General features: G+C 40.2%; 1 protein-coding gene across 1 annotated transcript; it reads right to left on the bottom strand.

Annotated features, from left to right (window-relative positions):
• Positions 1-770: 770 nt before the first annotated feature.
• LOC111341690 (uncharacterized) lies at positions 771-10,116 on the bottom strand. The gene is made up of 10 exons (XM_022948671.2): positions 9,935-10,116; positions 9,174-9,388; positions 8,124-8,353; positions 7,300-7,433; positions 6,716-6,952; positions 5,771-6,391; positions 4,993-5,333; positions 4,199-4,565; positions 2,812-3,048; positions 771-2,435 (listed from the first exon to the last, which is right to left on the bottom strand). The coding sequence occupies exons 1-10, from the start codon at positions 10,028-10,030 to the stop codon at positions 1,104-1,106; spliced, it is 3,810 nt and encodes a 1,269-aa protein (XP_022804406.2). The 5' UTR covers positions 10,031-10,116; the 3' UTR covers positions 771-1,103.
• Between the last annotated feature and the right edge of the window lie 640 nt (positions 10,117-10,756).

The following is a 10,756-nucleotide window of genomic DNA, read 5'->3' as shown; positions in this document are numbered from 1 at the left end:
ATCGAATAACTGTTTCCGATGTTGTTCCATGACGCCGCACTTCTTACTAACAAATTGAAATAAATGTGAAAAAATGGCTGGGATGCTGATCATCTTAATTAGTGGCCAAAGTCGGATATGAAGACCGTGACGAGTTTTATCACTTTTATCATCCTATAACCCTTTAACTTCCAAAATCTGATTGTAAATTCTCCCCTCTAGCTGCTGCACATTTCCTTGTAAATTGGTTACGAGAATTTGGTGTTCAATCAAGGTAACAGTTTCTATCTGATAAGTTTGAATATTCTCATTACCTATTTGCTGGATGACGTATGGCTATTATAGGGAGAAGTTAAAGGTCAATCACCTAGGAGAGAAAAGGGTTAATGTCCTGCCCTTTAACAAAGGGCTAACGCTCGAAACGACAGCTTTAGAAAACTCTTTGCGGTGGTCAACTTAAATTATCAAATCAGTTGTTCAAACTGATAGAATAATAGAAAAATAGAAGAAAATGGCCGTTGTGGAGGCAATGACCGTTATGGGGGAGAAAGAGGTGTAATGTGTGGACAGCCCGCTGGGACCAAATAAAGTGGCGGTAGTGCATGGTGAGGTGGTGATTTTAGAGAGGTGGCCTTTAGTTAGGTTCGACTGTACAGTATGGGTGCTTTTCATTTGGTTTCAGTCGTCAAGGTTGCTTAAAAAGGTATTTCAGAGTTAGTTAGTTGGGTTCGTGACTTCCGTTGTTTGGGTGACTTAACTTAGTGTGTGGGCGTATATGAAACCAAGCTAACTGATTTTACCTAATTTATTGCCGCGGTTTTTCCTATCATGCTGACTATTATCGAGTTATTTTGTAACGTGTTTCAATTATACATGTGATGACAAGTTATCGATAGTGCCGTGGGTCTTTTGGCACTTAAAGTACAAGTTTATCTTGTCTCTTCACCTGTAATTACCTTTTGGAGGCAAATTACTGAATAGACAGTAAGCAGACACAAAACATTCTGTTTTTAACAAAAAACGACCATAAACTTTTATAATCTACCATCACAAGACAGTTACTTCATCTACTTTTTACTATGTCCTCCGCAACCCCATCAACCAGTTTAAAGGTTTCGGTTCATTCACTTTTTACGTGGTATTTGAAGGAAATTGTTCCTTGTTTTGACTTCCATGTCTGAGCCTACTTGTCCATCTTCGTCATCAGACGAAGTAGCAGAGAGTTGCGACATGGATGGACTGAGAGGATCTCGTCGAAACAAGTCACCAAATGACAAAGCTCTGTCATCCTTCATCTCCACTGCAGGGTTATTTTCGTCGGGTGATGCGTCCTCTTTACTAGCAGCCTGATTGTCTTCATCTTCGAGTTTCAAGAAGGACAGCTGCTGTATAAAGTCTTGTACCATATTCTCTTCATCCTGGTCCTCATTAGAGCGCTGAGGATGTTGAATAGTTTTTTCTGTGTCAGAACTACCACTGCGTTCAGTTCGCTTCTTGCTTGTAGGCGATTTTTTCGGAGAGTCGAATGACCAGGCTGGTCGAGTCGAGGTACCAGGCACCACGCCCTTCGGTGAAATTGCGAGATTTTCAACAGAGCTTCTGAGGTCGTCGCGAGAGTTTTCGGGATTATCACGTGTACTGTGAAGATCATCACGTGAGCTTCCCAAGTAATCGGCCGAACTGTTCAAGTTTTCACGTGAACTATCCAGAAAATCTCGTGAACTCTCCAAGTTATCGCGTGAACTGTCGAGGTCATCACGTCGAGCATTGAGACCATTACGTGAGCTATCGACGCTCAAGAAGGAGCCAATATGTTTGGTTTTGTTGGCATCAAACACGCTTTCGGAACTTGTCACTGACTGACAACTTTTTCTAATTTGTGGCATTGATGAAGTGAGTTCCGCATCATTTCTAATTTTATCGTTTATGTTGTGCTGTTCGACGGCGGCGTCCGTGGTATCGTTTTCGACAGAAGGCGCCACTTTCGGCGGAGGTCCACCTTTGGAAAAGTATTTCACAAGGATTCCAAACATGGCAAATGCGAATAGAGACGGGACAAACGCTGTACCTTTTGCGCTAAGGGTATATCCTATGTATCTCGAGTTCATTTTTTGATCCTCCAAACCGTAGGTCTCGTTTGTCAGTGGGTTAACGTTTGACCAACGCCATGCGTAACTCAGTGTTTCCACGGTAGCATTGACAAAGAAATCTCTGTCGGAAACGGTATAAATGTAATCTTCATCGTCAGTGTACTGACCATAAACAAATGGCTCGTAAAAGATCTGGTTCTTCCACATATTTAGATCCAGAATCATGACAATGAATATGATGCCGTAGTTGAACCATTTCCCTGTGATATGAATATCTCCCCCGGGGAGATGGAAATGAAAGTTCCCTGTGTTGAGACCCGGGAGTTTAATGTCCATACCTCCGTCAAAGTAAGGGAAATCCCAGTCCTATAGAAAGATGGATGGCGAATTCATTCACAATTACATGGCATATTTTTATCATTTGTGCAATGCTCAAGAAATTCTGAAACCCTTTCGCCGATTGTGCTGAGGTTTGCCCAGCGCTCATCAGTCAAGCAGGTTTTGGGTCGAATAAAGTCTGAGGGATAATATTATAAAAATACAGAAAGAGACCTGATGCCTGAAACTTCGCACACGTTATTTGGTCTCGTCATGCAACGTGCTCTTCAAACAATCACCGTTGGTGGGGAGAGAGCGTGTGTTACGTTACGAGACCAAATAACCGCTACAAAGGAGACTAGGAGGACATGCGACCACGATAATCAGCGGAAACTTGCATCATGTAAGATATCGTAAATAGTACCTGCATAACAATCATGAGGTCCATGACAAGGATAAACGAGGCCAAAAATGCCCTGGAAAGCTCATTGGTTGGCATAAAGTCTCTGCTTATTTCATCCCAGTTAACGAAGTCAGTAGTGATGGCAGTGGCTACCACGACACTCATGCCGAACGCAATAAACCAGAACGCATACACTCTGTTACGACCGCGTCTCCAAAACGCTCTTAGGAGTGGGCTCCAGTTTGGGTACTGTTCTTCCTGCGGACGAGCGAGGTATGTTTGGTTAAAACATCCTGCAGTGCAGGTGTTTCAAGAGAGATGACATCTTATCGTTACAAGCTCGCAAACTCTTACCAAGTCGTCATATATCCAAAATAAGACACAAACAGCAGTGATAAACATATTGAATTTGCCCATTTTGATTATGACTTGACGTTTCGTAAGTACTCCACATACATTTTCAAAAGTAACCGTTGAAATTTAAAACAGCTATGTATATATAGAACTAAGGTGAGGGGACTGGAACCAAGATTAAGCAAAAAACTTAACAATAAACAATAACACTAGAGAAGATTAATAAAGCAAAGGCAAAGGGCAAAACAGACTACAATTGTAAAATCAGAGTCCTTACTTATTCAAGAACTTGAGCCAGCTTTCGACGTGAACGTCGGAAGTGAAAAGCTGTTGCTTTATTAATCTGCTCTAATGTTATTGTTTATTGTTAAGTTTTTTGCTTAATCTTGGTTGCTATGTCTCTATGTCCTATACTACTAAAATGTGCAAGTTCAATATGTTTATCACTGCTGTTTGTGTCTTATTTTTGATTAAATTACGATGGCCCAAGAACAAAACCGTCATATATCATTCAGGAAGCAGTTACCTTAGTGGTTTCCTTACTTATCTTTCGCAGATCGTCCACTCACGTGATAGAATTTTCTCTCACTTTCTCCAAGCCTTCCCGGTTTCAAAAGGGCGGCTAAATTTCTGACGATAAAATACAGTGTAATTGCTCGCCAAATCGACACCAATCTCACGCGAGTTAAAATGAACTTAAAGAATCCTTGGAGGATTGTATAACAGAAAGTAAAAACTACGGTTTACCGCGCAAGACCTTTCAGTCAAGCCATGTTCAGATGAAAAGTGAGACTGAGGCACATTGACAGAAAAAGAAAAAAACACAACACAACAAAATAAAACAAAACAAAAAACAAATAAAAAAGAATAATGATAAAAGGAGAGAAAAAAGGACATATAAAACTTGGACATCATCGTCTTGTCTTTAAGTGTTACGTGAACGAAGAGTATGAATCACAGCGCTTCTATTTCGGAGTCTCAACATCGTGTTCCCTGACCTTTCAAAACATTGAACGTACTTTCAGAAATAATGCGGCCCTCGCAGCGTCTTTACCTGTAACATCATGTCGGTAACCATCCAGGCGGTGATGAAGTCACCAAGCCACGTACCAATAGCGGCCATTTTCATAAACGTCTGATTCTCAATTCCCAAGTTATTACTGCAGACGTAAGGTTCAAAGTGTGCTCCACCGAGCAGCAAAAACTCGTTGTATATAAAACTTATGATAAACAGAAACATCAGCACGGTGAGGAACATTACCATCCAAGATCCTTGGCCTTCTTCAGTGAACATGCGCAGCTTGAGAACACGACAAAGGAGGAATTTGTGAATGAAGTATTTACCCACGAACAGACCCAGTCCTGCGGCGAACAGATACATGAAGACTTTGAGAGCGACGAATCCCAGATCAGGGGGATACCTGAAACAAAGCAACAATGACCAGGTATTGTTGTTTTTGATCTAGAGGATGCTCAACTGCTTTACTTAAAGTCAAATTAAACATAACGAATTTATTTTTGGGGAGGGGACAGTTGTATCTAGTTTATTTACCTATCATAGGTACTGACACCGGGAGGGAGAGTTTTAAGTCGCGAGTCTCAGCAGCTTCAGCTTTTTCCTCGATTCAATTTAGCTTCCGCTCCGTTCAAGGAACTTTAAAGGGCGAGAGGAGGGATAGTGTTATTACTTTTGAATTATTCAATGCTCTAAAATGTGTGCATCGTACCGTGACACATGAGGGAGAGGCGAGACTTTGATACACTGAGAAATTGAAGTTCCCTTCAGGGAAATTGAAAGCTCGACCCTATTTTCTCAGATTGAATGAAAGAAAAAGAATCATGACTTACCTTGAAAATACAAACCCATACATATTGCCAATAATGTCGATGATGCAGTCCGTGTAACTATGGGAGACTGGATCTTCAGCAAAGATTAGGAAGTTGCAAAACACCACTAAGTATGAGGTAGCAATGCGGGAGTAAGGATGCCGGAAGAAATATGTGAAGTTCTTCTTCACTACTGGTTTCTCTTCCTCTGATTGGTCGAGAGTCTCTCCGTTGTCAGTGAGCGATACATCATTGTCGAAGAGACTCATGTCTAAAACTTCTTCTTGTCGGCTGCGGTGTACGGCGGGAGAGGGTGGGAGACTATTGAAGCTTTGGGAACCATTCGTTGTAAATGGATTGGGCTGTAAAGAGGGGAAAAAAACTGCGTTATAATTTCATGGCTGTCATTCAGTTAATTTAGCCAGAAGCTTTCATCCATAGCTTAGTGTGGCTGCGAATGTGATAACCGACTAGTCTTTATAAACTGACCTTAATTTCAGCCGTCAAGTCCAATTAGGGACGAGAGATGCTATACATTATCACGAGTATCGGAAATGAGAATAACCTAAGCCTCCACCCCACTCCCATGAGGACTGGAACCTCATCCAAAATTGATTTCAACTTCGGATCTTTTAAAAAATTTATTGAGAGTTCAGTCATTGAGAAATTCCGTCCCTCGATAAGGATTGCATAGCTCGTGAGATCGCTTCCGTCACTTCGTGGTTATCATTCTGTTTCGCCGGAATATGCATGCCCATATACAATGGAAAATCATTTCAAGAGGAAGACATGCACTTACCAAATCACCTCCATCTCCGTATTTCCCGACCTCCTCCCTGTCCATTCTCTTTTCCTTTCTGCTTTTCTTTCGCAGCCGTCTTATTTGCCTCTGCCTTCTGACATCCTGCCGATACCTACTTACCAACACTTCATCGGGATTCTCTTCTAAGCCGAATAGATAAAGCAAATAACCAAAGACGCAAAACGCAAAAATCGAAGGCACGAACGCGATACCCTTCAATGTCAAAGAGTATCCTTTATATTTTGCGTTCATTCGCAGATCTTCGAGTCCGTAGGTTTTGTTAGTTTTGGGGTTGATTTGATTCCAACGATATTCGTAGGACAGCAGAGATCTGTTCCCCCACCTGAGAAATTGTCTGTCAGACACAGTGTAGATGTATCCCTCTGGATCTGTGTATTGGCCGTAAGCAAAAGGTTCGTAAAAGATCTGGTTTTTCCACATGTTGAGGTCCAAAATCATGACGATAAAGATGATACCATAGTTAAACCATTTTCCTGTGATATAGATGTCAATCGGTTTTCCACCGCAGCACGAAGGAAGTCGAACATCGAATGCGTCTGAGTTCACTCCTGGGAGCTTAATGTCAAGCGAACCAGCAAAGTGAGGAAACTCCCAGTCCTTCAAAATGTACAAAAGAGAACAATGAATTTGGAAACAGAACTAATAAGAGCCTTGAAACACGTTTCTCGATGGGGTAATTGCTTTTACGGCTATTGGTTAAAACGTTGGCCATTTTACGGCTAACGGTTAATTTCTTTCTATTACAATTGAAAGAAAGAGTTTTACGGTTCCCTTTGTTACGAGTATCGGCAAAAATGCTTCAATTTTAACGCCTGAATGCAGTTTCTTTCTTTCTTTTTTTTTTTTTTTGCTGTTTTACGGCTAGCGGTGAACCCCATTGAGAGCCTCTAAAGAGATCATAAGCTCTAACGCACTTCTTACCTGCATGACAATCATCAAATCCATAACGAGAATAAACGAAGCCAAAAACGCCCTCGCTAACTCGTTGGACGCTACAAAGTCTCTGTTGATTCTATCCCAGTTTACATAGTCTGTGGAGATCGCCGTGCTTACTACTATTGTCATGGCAACAAACACAAACCAAAAGGCATAAACTCGGTTCAACCCTTTCTTCCAAAAGCTGCGGAGACCAGGTGCCCAGTGTGCGTACTGCGCTCCCTACATTGGAATTAAAAGGACACGTATTTTATAAACGTACATTGTTTTGAAAATGTATTTATGATAAAGAAAACAAATAAGAAAAATGGAGACATCTGCGGTCTTCGGCTGCTCATATACCTTAGTTATGCCCATTGAAATTAAAATAAGCTTGTAGTACAGACTCTTATTAAACCTTACGAAATGAGTGGCGTCCATTTTGAATCTAAAAGGCCGGAAGAGGCATTTGGAAAGAAACTCCGGGAAATGCCATCAAGCGGCGGATCGAAAACGCTTACTGCTAGTTACGTTTATAGTGTGGTCTCAAATTCGTATCAATTCTGGTACATTTGCTGACTGTTACATACCTGTAACATCATATCTGTTACCATCCAAGCTGTAATAAAGTCACCGAGCCATGTGCCAATGGCAGCCATTTTCATGAACGTTTGGTTCTCCATCCCCATCCGATTACTCGCGTGCATCTTATCCATGTATTTACCTACCGATATAAGATATGCCAGATGTGGCATATGCACAGTTCATGAAGGTTGAGCTTTGCATATTATCTCTTGTTTCTTGGTCCATTCGTTTTTAATCGTAGATATGCGAAGCAAAAGAACGAGTGGTGGGGATTCGATATGCAAATTTCATGGCGTAAGCACGGTATTGGGAGTCTGGGGAGAACATGCATCTCATCAAAAATGGCTGACCGAATGTGAAACATAGCGAATCAATATGGGAGGACTGTTGTGAGGATGACGACTCAATTCTGTTTCTTGAAATCCAGGAGTTCACAATACTGATGACTTCTTGGTCAAGATTAATTCACTGTTTTATTTATAATTGTGTTTAGATTGCTTTAGTGTTCAGATTGATTTAGTGTTCAGATTGATTACTCAGTAAAAATACTGTAATCGACCGCGTTTATGAATTGCAAGCTTAAATTTAACATGAGTGTAACAGAGAAACAATTAAAACATTTGCTAATAACTATGGGTCACCTCACAAATAATAGAGTTGAACAAGCTTGAATTTTTAAATTAAATGTTGTTGTTTTAAGTGGTTTTTGTTGCTATTAATGTTTTTATTTCATGCATTGATTCACAGCGAGTTGGTAGACCAAAACAACGTCATGTGTGAAAAAGACAAGTGTAACGAACGTATTTCTAGCACAGATATTCTGACTTACCTTCCAGCATTAAGAAACCATTGTAGGCGAAGCTAAAGATGAACAACGACAGAAGCGAAGTCAGAAACATCACCATCCATGAGCCTTGTCCGTCCTCAGTAAACATCTTCAGCTTGAGTTTTTTGCAGAATAACCATCCATGAACGATCCATTTACCGATGCACATGCCAAGAACAACTGCGAACATCCAGCAGCTGAACTTAATCAACGAAAAAGAACCCCTTGGCCACCTAGAGATTGGTAGAAAATCCTTCATCAAAAAACAGAACAACCATTCAATGTGCAGGGTGATAGGTTGCAAGAAAACCATGTAATTAATGTTCCATTGATAGGTGACCGAACGAACGCTCTCATTTTAACAAATGGTAAACACAAGAGCGTTCACTATTGAGTTTTGGATGCACGCGGTAGGTTGCTAAGCACGAAAGAAGAGTAAGAGTCGCGCGCGGGTGATAGCTGAGAGTGACTGTAGCTTCTTGAGTGCTTAGCAAACCTCCCAAGTGCATCCATAACTCAATACTATACACTGTGGCGTTTACCATTTGTTTTATAACATAACATTGATACATTTGTAGCAAAAAAGTTTTCTTTTATTTAACAAATCTTACGTAACCAGAAAAAAAAAAAGCGCGCGCGGAAAACTAGTCTTTGCATTTGCTCACGTCAGCAGCGTACACGCATGGGCCAATGGTGGCTGCTGAATCGACCAATCAGAGCGCGCCCTTTACTTTGGTTGTGTTATAAAACTCCTCAATACATACTCTCGCAACCGGCCGGCTCAGCTATCCGAGCCTTTTTGATTTTCCGCTTTCTTTTATTAGAATTTCTTCCGAATTCGTTAACTAATATGACAAAGAAATTAGGACCAAGAAATGTTTTCACTCCCGTGGACGACGGCAAAACTTCTGTAGTGCCCAATGGGGACATGCTGGCAATTTCTCAAGCATGTCACTTTTCTTAACTGTCTGTCATTAGCCTCGCCAAAGTTAATATGATGGTAGATTCTGAATTTTTCAGACAATTTAAAACCAAGCATTACTGATCCTTTACCTTATGAAAATGAAGGTGTAAATTTCTCCGATGACGTCAATGACGCACTCACGGTAACTGTGAGAGACTGGGTCCTCAGCGAAAATGAGGAAATTACAGAACACGACCAGGTAAGCAGTGATAAGTCTGGAATAGGGATGGCGGAACAGATATCTACTGCGGCGGGGCTCAGGTCGAGCTGCTTCTTCCTCGTAACGTTTCTTATCCGCAGCGGGCTTGAGCATTTAGAAAAGTGTTAGTAATGTGCTGTAACATTGTATAATTTGTAAATGTATAGTGTTAGGAGAGAGATGAAAAGGGGAATTTTATTTGTTGTTTGAAAATATAGGAATGGTATCGGTGGAAAAATTATTGATGATTTGAGCATCTCATTTTCTCAAGTGTACTAAATACTAAAGATTAATTTGTTTGAAAAAAAAAGAAAAAGAAAAGAAAACAAAGTTTTGCTAACAAAGGTTTTCATTTAGGAATTTATCAATGAAGCAAATCTAGTTTCCAAAAAGCGAAAACGAACAAAACGAAAAACAAAATGGAGGGATCGTCGAAGCAGGTTCTAGAGCCGTGAAGACAAAGATCCATCGTTGATTGTTATCAACACTCAATTTGAGCAAGGGAATCTCTCGTGACCGAGTGAGTTATAGCATTAGGACTAACATTAATCATTACATTGGACAAGGTTTCAAGACTATTCATATTGAATAACTTAATTGGCTGCAATAATTTTTTTCGCTCGACCACGCGAAACAACTCAAGTGACTTACCCAGTACTTTTTCCCCAGTTCATGGAGTTTCTGTAATTCGCGAAGTTCCTTCGAAGATATTGTAGTGTGGCCTGTCGGATGTACTTTTAAACTCATGCTCAATTTAGACAATAATATTAACTCAAACAACAATTATAAAAAAGTGTAATGATTGCGTTGATCGACATTCATAGCTGATCCAAATGCCGAACCCAAAGCCGCGAGAGTAATCGTTACTATGGCAACGAGCACTAAAAAAACAAAATTTTTGGAAATGTATATTCAAAATAGACTTTGAAAACCAAAACGTTTCTTACATCAATGATACGACAAAAGGAATTCTAAAACAAATGTCAATTATCTTGCGTGAAGGAAACCACGTTTATCAGAAACACATTCAGGGTACCAATGACAGACTGCGAAAACATAGTTCTGTTAATTATTCATTAAGTGGTTTTTTAATTGAGTCTTTTCACTGACAAGCGAATTACATTCGCCACGAGGTTGGAGTTATTTGATACTTAAGAAACAATTATGTTCCTCATCGAAACCCCTTTGTGGAGGAAAAGAGCTGTGCCATAAATTTTCAAATCAGAACTTTTTTAAACATCACAGTTCTCTTGAGAGACACATCTTTGGCTATTAGGAACACAAAAGGAAAGATTAAAAATGTATCATTATGCCTTAGCATGAACGCATATTTTTTTGCTTGCATTGATACCTTTGCCTGAAATTAAGACAGTTTAAACAAAACAAGCGCTTTTAATTTTAGCATGGCAAGGGTGACAATCACAATTCAAAATAACAGGGTTCACGAGGTAATCCTTTAGGAAGAAAATGACT

Source organism: Stylophora pistillata, chromosome 8, assembly GCF_964205215.1.
Source record: "Stylophora pistillata chromosome 8, jaStyPist1.2, whole genome shotgun sequence".
Taxonomy (NCBI): Eukaryota; Metazoa; Cnidaria; class Anthozoa; order Scleractinia; family Pocilloporidae; genus Stylophora; species Stylophora pistillata.
This window is presented reverse-complemented; position numbering and strand designations above follow the sequence as displayed.